At 31.6% G+C, this 17,219-nt stretch overlaps 1 protein-coding gene across 2 annotated transcripts in view; it reads left to right on the top strand.

The window, feature by feature from the left end:
- The window catches only part of LOC149547611 (MADS-box transcription factor 55-like), a 102,401-nt gene that overhangs the window by 69,225 nt on the left and 15,957 nt on the right, over positions 1 to 17,219 (top strand). For both annotated transcript variants that reach the window (XM_089794767.1, XM_089794768.1), the window contains exons 7-10: positions 10,781 to 10,842; positions 10,931 to 11,030; positions 11,127 to 11,156; positions 11,268 to 11,309. In XM_089794767.1, coding sequence (XP_089650893.1) covers positions 10,781 to 10,842; positions 10,931 to 11,030; positions 11,127 to 11,156; positions 11,268 to 11,309 — 234 coding nt within the window. The remainder of the gene's footprint in view (positions 1 to 10,780; positions 10,843 to 10,930; positions 11,031 to 11,126; positions 11,157 to 11,267; positions 11,310 to 17,219) is intronic.

The raw sequence follows: 17,219 nt of genomic DNA, 5'->3' as shown, positions 1-17,219 counted from the left end.
TGAGCCTATCACTAGATGGGTCAAGAACCATGTTGGGGTAAATCTTTTTAGAGTTTTCCTTGAATAAATTAGAGAGGTTTTCAATTTAAACCCTAACCATGCTATGCACAAAAAAATTGACATGGATGATTTGCAAGCAAGGTATGATGCCCGAAGAATATACTTGAGAACAAGGCCATTGCAAGAGCATGCTACCAAGGTTGGTACACTATCTGTAATTACTACTAGCACACCTGAGCCACTAATGAGAAGACATTTTAACCAAGGGGCTCAAGCATTACATTTTTCTCTTTGCAAGATTTTTGGAATGGATGAAGCAGAGCATTTCCTAGGTTCCATTGTTCTCATCATGGCTCAGACTCTTCAATTTGGGATGAGAACTATCCTTGATTTTGCTACTCTCCTTGCACAATAAATTCAAAATGGATTAGTGCAGATAGCACAAAGGAAAGTAAGGAAACCATTCTGCTGGTATTCATTGCTTATGTATGTTTGTTTACATAAGGGATTTACCTTCTTCTCCAAGGGTATGGAATTGGAAACAACCAAGGATGGAGAGAGGAATCTAGTTTAGCTGTGGAGTGTGGATATGACATCTGAAGCTAGAGATGCTAGTTTTGTTAGGTTTGATAGATATTTTGCATCAAAGCTTAGGTTACTCTTGAGAGTAGACAACCCTAGGATTCCACAAGGACTAGTAGAATTGGTCAGACCCAAGGACCATGCAAAAGAGCTACTTGTTAGTCATAACTGGGGGGATATAATTGCTTACAATGTTTCAAAAGTAATAAGAGTATATGGCTTCTTGGGAAAGCCTCATGTTCTACCTTTCCACGTGCCTTTAAAAATAGGGATAGCAGAATTGTTATGGTAGATAGGCACTATTGATGAAAGAGATATGCCAAAGAAGGGTACATTCTTTCCAATTGTTACTGTAGTGCATGATTTTGTTTTTGTGAAGAAGGGATGGAAACATCTTAACTTATTCTTGGATAGATACAACATGGTAGAGTCTCATGCTAGATTTATTGATCTTGAAGGTTTCTATGATCTCTTAAGAGAAAGGACAAAGGCTACTCGTATGGTACACTAGGTATACTATCCTGAGGATGTTATTAGGAATGTTTTTTCTTTACAAGAGTAGGAATTGAGAAAAGAAAAATGGATAGTATTCAGTAAGACTTTAGAATTCATTAATGCTTTTGACTCCAGTTATGACCTATTGAAAGATAAGAAATATTGGGGAGCCAAAATGCAAGCATTAATGAATAATTTTGCTATAATAATCCAAACCATGAATGAGAAGAAAGCCAGATATGTTGAAGCATATCCAGACAAGGCAGCAGAGGTACAAAGAAGGATTAGCAGTAGAAATGTGGTGGCTCCTGGCTAGTATACCTTGCAAAAAAGGGTAGGTTATGTGATGATTCAAGGTGTGCAACAGACTCCTCTTCATTAGAGGCCAAGACCAGAAAGCCCATCAGCAGTTAGTGCTCCAAAAAGGCAAAAATTGGAGTAGGGGTCTTCTTCTTCTCAAGTAGAACAATACTCCCCAAGCCAATCCCCAATCTGGATCTATGATGAAGCATCTTTAAGGAAACAACTTAGACAAATTGGTGGAGAAAGGGATGTAATTGTTACTTCCATAGATTTGGAGATTGGGGAACCACAAGAACCCCCTGCACCTTACTTGGATCCCACTATTGCTGATTACCAATGTAAGGAAATAGATCCTATAGTTTCTCAAGCCTCTAAGAGGTTTATTAATGATGAAAATTTTGTGAAGTCTAGAGCCTTTGCACAATTTTTGTGGAGGTTAAACATAGGCAATTTTGAAAAGACATGTGAAAAGCTAAAGGTAGAACAATGTGATAAATCAGATTTTTCTATTAAGGAAGAGGTAAAATCTAAATTTTTGAATGATTTTTCTCAATTTACCCCTGAGGCTAGAAGGTGGATAATTAGACAATTAGGAGTCCTTGTTTTTCTAGAATGGGATATAGTGAATGCCATTGTTTTTGATTCGGTAAGAAAAAAAAAAGGATGTCCAATTTAAGACCGAGGAAGAGGTACTACAGGCTCATAGAGGAGTCAAGTTTAGTGATGACCACCAAGCTCTTGTAATTTTTTCTATTGAGAAAAGAGATAAGACTAGGATGTAAGAAATTTTTACTGCAGAGCATACTAGTGTATTGACAATATTCAGGGTTGGTGAGGTTGGTAGTAAACAGATAATTGGAATGACTTCAGAAATGTTGAAATTTGATAGTGTTATATCTAGTCAGGAAGAAGAAAGATTTTCCCAACTCAATGCTAGGTTTGAAGAAGTTTTGAAAGCATGTGAGGAGAGGGGTATGCAGATACAGTCATTGGAAAACAAAGTATCTCAAATGGAAAAGCAACTTGGGAAGAGAAAAGTACAAGAATCTAGTAGATCTAGAATTACATATCCCCCAAGGCCACATGTTGAACCTTTTAAATCAACTCCAATTGTTGAGATACCAAACACCCCAGAAAGGCCATAGTTCTACACTACAGAGGAATTTGAGGAAGAAAAGAACAAATTATATGCACTACATGTAGAACTAAATGATTGGTATCAGGAAAAATTGAGGCAGGGTGTTATGTATTTAGTGGACATGATAGAATGGCCATCATTTTTTGATTTATTATCAGGGATTGCAATCATCAGGGATGAATTGAAAAGAGATGAAGTTGTATTCAGACCCCTTGTGCAGAAGTGGAGAGAAAGAAATGAAGATATCACTATTATGTGTATATCTGTTATCCAGCTGCCCTGTCATCAAATAGAAAAAAATCTTTGATTTGTTGAATAAGTTGCAAGGATTTGATGATAAGAAAAATTATTTTCAAAAAAGATTAATTATTTGTTTTTCCAAGTATATTGCAGAAAAGTTTGATTTATTTCCCTGTGCTCTAAAAAGTGTTGATCAAGTGAAAGAAAAAGAGGAGTGAAAAAGAGAATTAGATGAAATTCTTTTTGAAAGGATGAATAAAATTATTAATGAAACTGGTCATTTGTTATGGGCAAGGACAAATGAGGAGTTGGTAAAAGTACAATTATTTTATAAAGATATCAGGAAAAACCTTGTTGATATAGAGGCAGTTTCAAATTCTTTAATAACTGTACAAAGGGAGGTTCTAAATTTTGATTGGCCTAATAATGCTACCTATAATGAGTGGAAAGATAAATTCATGTCTATAGAGAAGATGTTAGAAGATTATGAGGCAGAAGATGATGTAAGTGTAACTATTACTTTAACAATTGATGATGAAGACAGAGAAAATCCCCAAGTTAAAGTAAACTTGAAGGTAACTAAAGAGGACACATCACTTTCAAGCCTCATGGTCACTTACTTCGAGGAATTAGAGTAATCAAAGAATTAGATGGTAACACTTTTGTCTATTCAAGTGGAATAACAGAAAGGGACGCACAAAGGAATGTTTGATGTATATGTCTTTCTCTTATTTCGCAGTTTTGTCTTTTTGTGATAGGTGTATGAAAGTATCTCTTTGTAAAAGGACACCTATCAATCACATTTGCCCTTTTCTTGTTGCAACTCATGTTTATATAAATGATTTTTCAAGGCAATGAGATGGTCTGAAACTTATATAATTTTTGTTTTCTCTCAAGAAAAGTACATTCAGTCGTTCCAATAGTATGTAGTTGTTTTGAGTTTGCTTCCAATTGTACTCTCTGATAACATATTGAAGTGATAGAAAAAAATGTCTGTTCTAGGCTTTCGATTGATTTCTATTGGTCATTGTATTAGTCATCTAAAAGGATAATACAAAGGGGTATTTACACTATATTTGTGTCATCAATTTTTGTCTCGATTTTATGGGTTTTTCTACTCTGAAGTCATTTTAAATAAGGTTTAACTTGGCTAAATGCAATCTAGATGGGTTGTATGCTGATATCACTATTTCTTTTAATTCGAGGAATTATAGAAATGCTTCAATGAATCGGTAGGGTTTATGAGTTTATAGAAAGGATACTTCATAAGAAGGGAAATGGGTGATTACAATTGATTAATTCATTTACAAGTTATTTGAATTAGATCTCCTGCCAATAGTTAATTTTTTGCCCAATGGATAAGGCATTGGTCACATAAGTTAGAAGTGAGCAAGGGTGAATTCTATTGCTACATATCAAATAATTTTAAAAAAATCAAAATTATTTCATTCCATTTTGTTTAAAGTTACAAATGTTGGTTACCACTCATTTGCCTATAGTTTTCTAAGTCTTAGATAGCTATTAATTCTAGTAATACTTGTAAACTAATAGGAGATTTATAACTAGATCTTCTTCTAGGGGATGCATATAGATTTGAGAAGCTTTTAGAGAAAATTGATAAACTGTGTATGTGTATGAGGGTAAAAGATGAGAATCAAAATGAAACTAATATAATTTCATACCATAGTTTGCATTAGAATCATCCCTAGGTATACCCACCTTGGTTTAGCAGAGCCTAAAGAGTAGAAAACCATTTTGGTTTTGTTGAAGTTGGGTCAAAGTGGTTTATTCATGTAATTGGTACTAGGAATTGGCTAATCCTTAGATTGTGTGAGTAATTTCACTGTGATATTGAGCATTTTTTTGCTCAATAGTTTCAAACACCAACACCATGATCATTCAAGGTGATGAAACTATTGACATCATTAATACTTCAAATGTTATGGTACAATCTGAAACCACTACCATTGATAGAGATAAAACACCAATGAACCTCTACAAATATCTACTTTCCCTATTGAAATGGAGACCTTTACATTTGATGACATTGATGAACTTGTGATTAAAAGATCAGTTGATGAAAAATCTAAAAACCAGCTTCAAGGAGAAGAAGATGAATCATCTATCCTTCATTCTTTATCATGCATGCAACGAGAATATAAACCTTTCACTTTTCATGAAAGACGTCTTGGAGAAGAATCAATGATTCAAAAAGACATAGATATCATTGAACATATTCAAAATGAAAGCTATATGGATATGATGATAAGTTCATTTGATCCAATGGAAGTACAATTAAAATCCTATAGATCATTCAAAGGTCAAAGAAATCCTCTTTTTGAGACTTCTCATCAAATAGGAAATCCTATGTCAAAGAGCTTCTATGAGCAGAATAACCATGATAAAAGAAGTAACGAGTTAATAGGGGATCTGATGGAGGAATTTGATGAAGGAAACTCTTATGATGCTTTTATCCCAAGTTTGTGCTCAGAAGCTTTGGATGGTAATTTCCTCCATCGAGAAAAAATATTTACTTTAATCCTTTGTTTCTAGATGAAAACATTTCTATCGATGCTTCTCAAGTAGGTATTCAAAGAAAAGGTTCAATGGCTATAGCTCCACAAGTTGTTTCATGTTATAGATTGTATGAAGGCAATCCATATGAAGTTTGTTGCCTCCTAGCCTTAACCATCAGAAGGCCCTTTAGATAGAGAATTTTAATATTAAAGGAATGAAACTTGAAGTTATGGCCTACAATTTTGAAGATGGTATCAATGTAACTCAAAAGGATTAAAGATTCAAGATGATCTTTTGGAAGATGAGGAAGAAGAAATGGATCATAGGAAGATCTAATCTAACACAGATGTGCATATAGAATGGAATAATTTTACAAAAGATTCAACCATAATCGTGCCCATGGAAAAGGGAGAGTGCCTTATGTTAGAAATGAGTTCAGGACTTCATGATGACCAATCACTATAAATTCAAGGAGAGGACTTGCCAAGTAGAAGAGAAGATCAAAGATGCATTCAGAAACTTGAGAATCTAATTCTACAATTCTCTCAAGATGAAATCATTGATGACATGCAATGGGAAGAAGGTTGGATCCCAAAGTCAGAGATTTTTAATGAGGCATGGTTATTTGGATATATTCCCTTGTCCAAAGCAATGGATCTTATTAGGAATCCAAAATTTGTAATTCAAGAAGTAATCCTACATTTGAGTTTGCCAGAGCTTAGGAGTTGCCACCTATTAAGTCACCATGGCATTTATTTTCCTCATCCTATGAATGGATTTGCATGATTCATCTAGAGCTAAAGCTATTAGAGGTAGGGTTTTCCTACCATGTACATGTATTATTTAGGAGTTTTTGTTGTGCCTTTCCCTCCCTTTGGTTTGGCTTGTGTTCCCAATTTTGGCATGCTAAGTCCCTTTTCATGTAATTATCTCCTTTTTTAGGTGACTCTATGGACCTTGTGATAAAGCATTTCTCTTGTTTAAGTATGGGTTCATTTTGTACCCTACATAGTCCTTGTCCCTTGTTAGAGCCAACTGTTACCCTAATAATTTACCCAAGAAGTTAAAAAAAACTTAGTTCAGGAATGAGAGTAAATTTAAAATGCAAAGACCTTGTCTCCCCATACTAAAAACTTCTTTCTCCCCATACTAAAACCTTCTCTCTCTATGTACTAAATTTTTTCTCTCACCACTTACTCAAACCATCTCTCTCTACATACTAATTTTTTTATCTCTCTACGTACTTAAATTTACTCTCTTTCTATCAACCTTAACTTTTTGAGAGTTAAGGTTAGAAAGTTATAGTTAGGAAGTTAGAGTTTCAGAGTTATAGTTAGAAAATTAGAGTTTGAGAGTTACAATTAGAATGTTAGAGTTTGAGAGTTACGGTTAGAAAGTTAGAATTTAAGAGTTAAGGGTAGAAAGTTAGAGTTTGAGAGTTAAGGTTAGAAAGTTAGAGTTTAAGAGTTAAGGCTAGAAAGTTAGAGAGTGAGAGTTAGAATTGTAAAAGTTTGAGTTGGATACAAACTATATTTAGGGTAGTTCAAACTCTAACTTTTTGAGTGGTTACAAATCCAAAAGTTGGTTATGCTAGAATAGATTATAAAATTATGGATCTCATTGTAATAGGGGATTCTTTGGGACTTTGGAATGAGGGAACACTTATGGTAAATTTTGATGAGAAGATTTTTTTTGGAAATTATGCACATGCTTTATCTTTGAAATTAGAAATCTCTCTTATGTTCTTGGTGTAAGAAAATAAAATGGGAAATGTGTTTGGGTTCTTTTTCTAAAATTTGGATTGTCAGGGCATAAATCTATTGATTCTTCTTGTATTGAATGTTTTCACGGTATTGTGCAAATGTTTATGAATCATGAATCAACATGGTAATAATGATTATCTTCAAGCATAGTTCTTGGTTATCTTTATTATCAATTTATGTTAATTCAAGAAAGTTGTGAAGTTATTTGGTGCATTCATTGTCAGTAGTTTTCTCTTTAATCTTCAATTTTCAATAAATTTTATTGAAAATCCCAAATACCCATATCTTACAAGGGAGCTACACCCCTCAAATGCAGAGGAAGATTGTAATCCAATAGTGATTAGATGTGATCCCTCCAAATTTTGACACACTTGTCACTATTCACAAGGAAAATAGGGTCATTTTCAGAAGTAACTTCATAGTGAAAAATCTATTTACCAACAAAGACATAGATGTTTCTAATTATATTGAGGAACCTATCAAGGTATTGAAAATGAATGAAATAGATTAAGTTGATGGATGATTTATTAGTTCATGATAATATGAAGGATGCCTTTAGTGTTGAGGATTGTTCAATCGCAGGAACTAATAAAAGATTTAACGATAAATTACAAGAAGGAGGATGAACACATGAATAAAAGAATATACATATTAAAGGTGATAAGGAGAAGCAAGAAGGTTAGAAAGAAGCCTTACACAAAAGGAAAGAGTAAGAAGTCATAGAATTTTATTTTTTATTTTTTAAAGAAAGGTTTTGATGATGATGAAAATGATATATCACCTCTACAAGGGCCAACAAATCTAATCACAATGAGCCCCATAAAAGTGATGAATGTGGCTATGACTATTAAGTCTAAAGCCAAAAGAGACTAGAAGAGGAAGGAGGACCATATATTCTTTTCTATAAGGGATATACAATCAAAGTTAGTGTGTGAGGAAACATATAATGAAAAGGATACACAAATAAGACAATTAGGTCACTTGGTTCTAGCAACAGGAGAGAAAATGGCAATCCTTTGGGATGAAACTAAGAAGAGTGCACGCAGAGGGATTATGAAATGATTATTTTTGAAAAATTGACACAATGTATTACACTTGATATATGATCATTGATTGTTTGAGTTAATACAATAAAGAATACATTAAAAAAAGTTTTTGAGATACTTACCTCAATTTCTCAATATTCAATTTTTTTAAAAAAATATTGATAAAAATACGTGTCAAGCTCAATATACTTACCTCAATTTCTCAATATTCAATTTTTAAAAAAAAATATTGATAAAATTACGTGTCAAGCTCAATAGGAGCTAAGGTTGTGAATTGAAAAGTTTGGTCCAACCACTCTTCTACAAGTTTTCGAGCATCGGTTAATATTGTAAATCACAAGACCAAACATTATAGTAATGAAAAAGACAAAAGATTAGTAAATTAATGGTGTCATAGAGAGAGATAATTCCTAAACTATACATTTTACAAAATAGAGTTAAGGATGTAGAGGTAATATTAACCCTATCAGATGTGAGCATCATGTATGCCTTGGAGGAGCTAGTCTCTCATATACATGGCCAAATAGTGATCCTTGAAAATCTCAAGAGGACATCAAAGACTAACTTGTAGGTTTTGAAGATAAATTTTGAAAATGTAGTCAAAAGGCTATAAGCCTATGCAAATAAACACTTTTGCAAATTGTTTTATTTTGTACACTTTTTTCAAATGGGGAGTAGTATGTTAGAGAAAAAATTGTACCAAAAATGGTATGAATAAGTCATGTATATATAAGGGAGTGGCACAACTGAAGGGAAGATGGATTTCAATTGTGAAGTAACACCATTTTATTAGTTTTAAATATTTAGTCTTGATTTTCTCTAAGTGTTTCCATCAATACTGAAGGGAGGTATTGCTAGCATGATGATGATTTGAGAAAAGGTTAGAGATAGTAGAATGGTTAAGTTGTCATTTAATGTTGTCATTTCTAGTGACAAAATGATCTAAAAGTGATAGACCAACTGTACCAACAAAAGAAGTGATCAAATTGGTAGAAGTATTACATATGTAGTGTATTAGTGAATAGAAAGCCACTTGAAGTACTTTGGGTGGGTGGTAGTCTATTTTATTTTTCAGTGTGTGTGGTTGATAAGGATGAATTCTTAGAGGAAAATTTAACCATTTTCATAGTTTCATCTATGAGAGACAAGTATAGGTCAAGATTTGAGGCAATCAATGGGTTACAGTGTGAAGAACAAAGCAATTGACAATGTTAGTTGTGATTAATTGGTTATCCAATAATGATAAAGTTAAAATATGGATTAGTTACCTAGTGAATTATGATGGGATGATACCATGGAACTGATTTCTATGTAATGACACTCACTCATAAAAAATGAATTGCATTTAAAGATGACCGAATCATAATACATTTAGGGTTTTTTCAACCACCTTATAACAAGTATAAAAGGAGATGAAATATTGATGTGCGGTAATATTAATATAATAATTTTTATTGTTGTGATAGTACAAAAGGTTAGAAGCATTTGAAAGGAGATAATTAGTCAGGAGTACATTGGATATGCCATGCATTGAGTGTAATTAATAGATCACTCTTCACTTGTTGAGTCTAAGAAATGGGCAAGATAAATCCCTCAACTAGGTCACTCCTAATATGGTGAGAAGGATTCTAATAGATCTAAAGTACAAATCCTCTAACAAGGTTTCTCTTAGAAGGAGTTTGAAATACCTTAAATCACTAGATCCTAATAGGTCTTTGTAATCATCACTTAATTGAGCTAAGATTCTCTTAACTAGATGGATGCATTTGTTTGTAATAGTGAAGAATTATTACTACAATAGTCATATTTATGTGTACTAATTCCCATTGTAGTTTTTTTTCCCCTGCCCAAGGGTTTCCATGTGGAAAATATTGGTATTATTATGTTTCCTATATGAATTATTGAATTACTTTAATTCTAAGCACTACTTTTTTTTCATGTTTGATATTGTAGAATATAACAACTTTAAAGGATTTGAGTTTGTAGTTTGATTGATTCACCCCATGCCCACCTCAATGTCGTCTAGCATTAACAATACACACGCACGCGCGCGTGCACACACACACACATATACATACATTCATACATACATACAAATATATATGTGTGTATATATACATGTATGTATGTATATGTATGTACATATACATACATATACATATATATGTATATATGTATCTATATATGTATATGTATATGTACATATATACGTACATATATATATATATGTGTGTGTGTGTGTGTGTGTGTGTGTACCTCCTAAACAGATAGCTTTTATAAACATTTGTTCTTTGTTAAATATTTTTAAATTTCTTTAATTACTAAAATAAAATTTCACTTATTTAATTTAGCAATTAATGTGTATATCATGTTCAACAATTTTCATTTTCACATTAATGATATTAATTATACAAAATTGAAAATAAATATTTTAGAAAATTATATGTACAAACATTAATCTTTGAATCCAATTTATTTTTTCATGAAATAATGCATATTAAATAAAAATACTCATAAATGAAGTATTTCAATTATTAATATTAAATAATAATAATAATAATATTTTTAATTTAGAATATTTAAATTATTATTATTTTTAAATTTAAAACATTTAAGAAGATACTTTTTCTATTGTTATTTTTTTTATTCAATTCAAATTCGACTAATATTTTTGAAAAATATTTTAAATATTTCAGATTGACTATAATACATATGAAGAGCTAAAGCAAGAATACTCCCATTTGAGTCAATTATTCAGGTAAGAAATTATTTATATGCTTATATGGACTAACGTCATTTTAAATGATCGATGAAATACACTTATAATTTATTTATATTACTTTTAGGAAGATGAATGGTAATGACCTTGATGGAGAAAGTCTAGAAAGTCTAAAACAATTGGAAGATAAGCTTGAAATAGGACGATTACGAGTTCGTTCAAGAAGGGTAAACACAATAACTCATTAGTACAAAAAATGAACACTTAAATTTTTCCACTTGAAATTGAATGTATATTAATACATTAATATTTTATTATTTTAGGAAAAACTATATGAGGAGATGGCAAGAAATGTAAGTACTAAATGTTGGATTTAGTCAATTTTTTCTATATAAGATTTTATTGACTAATTTTTTTTCCAATAAAATCTCAATTGATTGTGGATTGATGTTTATTTTTTCTAGAATGAAATAAAGACAAGAGAAATGGAGAAGACACACACAAAGGTAAGTATTTTCACTTATTTAGTTTTTGAATTTTTATAATCTAAATAACATGTTAATTATGTACACATTTATTAATAAAAGATGAATAGTTATTTAGATGTATATTATTTAATAAAAATGTTAAAATTATGTGCATATATCAAATAAATTATTTATATATAAAATAACTTTAATTACATAAAATTTGTTAAATTATATTTGTTAGAAAAAAATAGATAGATCATTTGACATATTGCATACTCGTATAACTATTACTTGAATACAGTATAAATTTAAGATTGATAACTTATTAAGATATTGGTATATTAGATAAAGAGAACTGTTTAGAATGTCATCATATAGCATATTATGGATTCTAAAAATTTAGTTTAGTACTTGAAACAAAACGAGTGAAGTTTGTAACAATTTAACAAAGAAACACAACTAATCCAATGAAGATTTTATAATATAATAAGAAATTCCTTCTTATTCATATTCATATTAAATAGATATTCTAACGTATGTGTATAGGTACTTGAACTCAAAAAAAAAAAAAAAAAACATTAGACACCAACAATAAGGTTAGTAATTAGCTAATAGAGACAAATATTATATATGAAGGGACAAATAGAGATAAATAGGATAACATGTATGAAATATATATGAAGTGTTATTTCTAAAGAGGTAAAGATGAAGTATAATTTAAGTATAACAATGAAAGAGTACATAACTTATGCTTAAATGCTACACATTATGCATGGTCATGATTCTGAAATTGGCATGTTATGAACTGAAATGATGCAAAAGAGACCAAAGATTAGTAACACAAGGAACCTACAAAAACTAAAATTTTCTCATAGCAGGAAAGAAGCGATGATTTTTGTAGATGATGATATGCATAGATAGCTATCTATATAGATGAAAATATGCATAGGCGAGAGTCAAAGAGCAAAAATTCCAATCTTTTAGCATAGAGTATATGATAGATATATGTTTTAAATACTAGTTTATACAAATCAAAACTTGTGTAGATGATAGCTGAAGATCATATACAACTCTTCATAAATTAGAGATGTCGGTGCATGATTGGGCTTGCAAAATACAATAAATTATCATAAAAAATTAGGGATGTGGATCTCATTGGACATATTGAAATGTATGTGTGAAAATATAACCTATTATTTCAAGCTCAAACATGTGAAATGTTATAGGGTTAGCAATGAAGAAATTAAGACATGCATATCAAAACTAAACAAACACAAAAGACTAAGCACAAACTCTGATAGAGCCAAAATAAGCACAACCAAGGATTGTTTGATTTTGTCTTTTGGGAAATGTGGGTGTGCTATCCTAAACACAATAATAGGATCCACAAATGATGCAAGCTTTGAAATATGAATTGTGAAGCCTAAATGCAAAACTAATGGGGATCAAGAAAACTTCAAACTAGTATGAGGAACTAGTTGCAAAGAATGATGCTAGATAATGAGAGTATGTAGCTAGCATGAGAATCCAAATATAAAATAAACATGGATTAAATATTAAGCTAATATTCTATGAAGATTCAAAGATAAGAAATCAAACAATGATATTTCTAAAATGCTCTAAAATATTTGAATGTAAAACTATCATTATTATTCTATAAATAAAATATGGATAAAATCTAAGGAGTGAAGCCTCCTATTTATAGATTTTTGGATGGAAGAAGAGGGACTGGGTAAGGGGTCTCCTATGTGGCATCTATAAAGGAGACACATTGGCTTGGACAAGCCATATAAAAATCAAAGTTACTCATACATGTGTGAGAAACTTGGGATGTGTTGGGTGAATAGTGCTTCAAGGGTACTTTTGTAAGAAACTGTAAGAGATGTAAGAGGGAAAATGTCAATAAAATACTTTTACAAAGTGTAAGAGGTGTCATAATGGGTGTATGAGCTCCGTGTTTGGGGGTAAATAAAGAAATTATTGGAAAGATCATTCCTTGTAAAAGCTACCACACATGTGTAAGAAAATAATTACTGCCAATAAATTTGGAATTGTAAAATTATCCTAATTAGTGGGTAGGTCTATTAGGATAAAAGATCTAGGTGTAGGGTAGGATCTATGTTTAGATTAGGATTTAAGTCAAATTCAATTAGTTTAAATTAGGATTATTAGCAAGTAGGATATTTGAGGAATAAGTGAATTAGATCTTTATTTAAAAGAGCATAATAGAGAATCATGGATTAAATTAAATTTAACATTTTATGGTAGGTATTTTTATTAAATTTAAATACTAAAGGTAATTAACCTATTTAATTAAATAAGGAGAAGAAAATAATGAATACAATTAATTAATTAAAATTAAAAATAGTTTTATTACTATTTAATTAATTAACATTAACTATAGTTTTTTTAATATTTATTAATTAAATTTGAGAGTTAAAGGATAATTTTAAGTGTCTATAGTATCATAACCAACTTCTAGAGTGTAAGGCATCTTAGTAGGATTAGAGTTTTTAGGAATAATATTCCGCACACAACATTTAGTGTTAACAATATTATTTTCAACATTGAGTGTCATGAAATGAGTTTATTCTCTAGCATTGTTAGCAGAGAAATGTGGTAAACAAGTCCTTAAGGTTTTTTTTGGGTGGGGAGGGAAGGGTAGGGATTTAGAGAAAGCCTTTACTTTTACCACAAGAAAATAATAACAATAGAAAAAAATTCCAACATCTAATTCCCAACAATCTCAAATAAATTTTGTATTCCAAAAGATATAATTTATAATCAAGGTTCAAAAATAAACCTCGCCCATTTCATAAACTTATCAAAAATAACTAACCAATGTCCCTATCTATGAAATTTTGAACATGTAGAAATTCTCTAGAGTTCTTAATGTTATGACAAGGTTCAAGAATGACTCATATACTATAAAAAATATGACCTCTTTAAACCAAAAGAAATATATTAAGTTTAATTTATGCTTGAAATAATAAGAATTAAAGTATACTACCATAGTTCCTAATAGAAAGACCAAATTTGTTGAAATTACAATAGGAAAGGTAAAATATGAGAGGGAGGGTGTTAATCAATACTTTAAACTTTAACCCATAAAAATATTCACCATACATCCATCTCACAATTTAACTAGTCAACTGAAATACCATGTAAAGCATATACATCTAAAGTATGTAAACAAGCAAGCATTCACACATATATGACACAAGATATGATAACCCAAAAACCCTCCAATGAGAAGGTAAAACTGGGGTGTGGATGACACCCACAAATCTTCACTACTGCAATAATAAAGTGTATCCAATGAAAGTTACAATATTTGATCATGAAACATGATCTACCCTATAAGGCTTACAAAGACTGTTAGGTCTCACCTTGTTAAAGGATTTCAAAACCCTATTAGGAGTGTGCCTGGTTAAAGGACTTCAACTCACAATTAAGTAAGCACCTTGTTAGAGGATTTCAATATAGCCTGTTAGGACTACTCTATTAAGAGATTTAACTAATTCACCTATTAGAATATCTCAGTAATAATCCTGCGATTAACACTCTATTGCTTGATGTTAGATCACCTCTATACTGATGTGTACTTGATCCTTCTTGATTAGATGTCTCTTTATTGTTCACTGTTTCCTTCCTTTGTTCCCCTTTAATTGATTCTGTAATGTAATTCAGATCATAATACCTTGCTCACCATGAATGTCATGTTTGCACATGCAAAATATCCTTCTCACTCCTTGATCATTCACTCATTCCCTCATTAGAAGTTTAGGGTTTTTCCTCGTTAAGAAGGCCTAGGTGACTTAGGGTTAGGTATGAATCAATGATTATGAGTCATCAATATTTCAACTAAAACCTTCCCTTTATCTGATTGGATGCATGTAATACATAGGGATTCCCACTTCAGATTCATCCTTGTCAGTAAAATATCACATTTCAATACTTAATTCGGCCCAAAAATGGTTTACATAGTAGTTTGTGCTAGTACAAACAATTATGAAAAAATTGTGTTACTCAACATTTGAAGTCCCTGGTGCTCGATACTAACTATGAATTCAATGCTGTCACTCAGCATCTAAATTACTTGGCATGCACTTTTTTTTGGCTCCTGAATCACTCAGCACATACTGTCTGCTTGACAATTGAGTGACTTAGCATATGAGTGACTTTTCACTCACCATATACTCGACATGCTCTAACTTACATGTTGTGCTTGACATATGTTACTTGTTTGACATGAACTAAGTAAATAACTTAAGTGTATAAACACTCACTTGTCAAAACCAATCTGAGATTAAAAATCTCCCCCTTTGACATGAGTGTCAAAAACACTTGGTCATACATTAATAATCTTATTTTTACAAGAATAACATATATGTCTATTTGGCTTCTATACAAATTTTCAAAATATCAAAATTTTGCAACATGACTTATACCTCAAAATCTTATAACTCCCCCTGAGTTGTTTGATGTTCTATATTGTACTTTGTATCAAAATCTTTCTCTTGCTGAGTAGATTTGCATCAACTAATACTCTTTCTCTCTTTGTTCTTCTTGCTTTTTCTCCCTCTTACTCTTACTCCTATTTCTCTCACTCCCCCTTTTTGACACTGGTGTCAATGGGTTATACACCTATATTGTATTTGTCCAAAATTTTTTTTATGGATTTCAAGTATAATTTTAAGAGTTGCATCCCAATTATCATAAGCTACCTCCAAAGACTTAATTTGGATGGCTAGCTCAACAACAAGGTGTATTAAGCCATCTAATGTAGAAAGATTGGGGTCTTTCTTCATAAGTGTTTCTGCATAGCCTAGTTCCTTGTGTGAAATCTCCATGTGAGGAGTCAATGTCGACTAGATGTTGATCAATTTAGCCCTTATATCAGCTTCATCTTCTTGTAATGTTGCTAACTGACTTTGGGATTGCAAAAGGGTCCTAAAATGTTTCTCACTTTGAGCTGGAGACATGAGAAATTTTGCACTAGATGATTGCATTTGGCTTTCCAAAATCAGGATGTGATTCCTTATCTCTTGTGTGAAGAGTGTAGAATTACACAATTTGGTGTACAAAGAGAGAATGTTCTCTAGTACCTTCTTTACACCGTCTATCTTAGTTGCCAACACATCCTATGTTAGTGCAATATCAATAGATATTTTCTCATTCACCTGATTTTGAAACTTCTTTTTAGACCATTCTAATAGTTTGACATTAGTAACTAGCTATGTGTCACTTACTCTTTCCACTATATTGGTCAATTTTTCAATGATAGACTTTGTTTCATCTAGAGTAGGTAGACTGAATACATACAAGAAAATTTCTTTGATATCAATCAAAGCTTGCTTCTGCCTACACTCCTTTATGAGCAGTTCTTGATCTTTCTTCATTGTTAGGGCCTCTTGTAGTATACCCATCTGCTCAATTGTTATTGTTGCATAATCAAATTTGGGCAATACAATATCTTCATCTAGGCTAACATCTCCATAAGTAGCTAGGAATCAACATTGAGAATTGTAATGGAGTAGCATCTATGCTCAACTTGTGAAGAGTTTGATTGGAAGGAGTACCAAATTCTGGTAATGTCACCAGTGCTTGGATTGCTACTAGCCCCTTCAGCTTGGGTGTCAAACTTGTGTCTTTAGACTTGTTCTTTTCTTCCTCGTTGATTTTAATTGCACCTTGATCTTGTGCTAGAGGTGCAGGTGTATCTACCTAACCTATTTGGCTTTGTGTCCTATCATTTATTGGTGTTTCCACCTTATCTTCTCCAACTATCTCAATCTTATCTTTTTTAGGTTCTTGTATATCATATGAGACTAGAGTGTCTTCCATGAGTGTACTAACAATGCAACCTATTATCTCATTCCTTTGATATACAACCATGGGTTGTGAAGGTTGCACACTTATGACTTGAGGAGTGATTGTAGGTGT

This window comes from Cupressus sempervirens, chromosome 7 (genome assembly GCF_028749045.1).
Source record: "Cupressus sempervirens isolate cs-2001-9-10 chromosome 7, ASM2874904v1, whole genome shotgun sequence".
NCBI lineage: Eukaryota > Viridiplantae > Streptophyta > Pinopsida > Cupressales > Cupressaceae > Cupressus > Cupressus sempervirens.
Note: the sequence above shows the minus strand (reverse complement) of the source record. Positions and strands in the feature narration are given on the sequence as shown.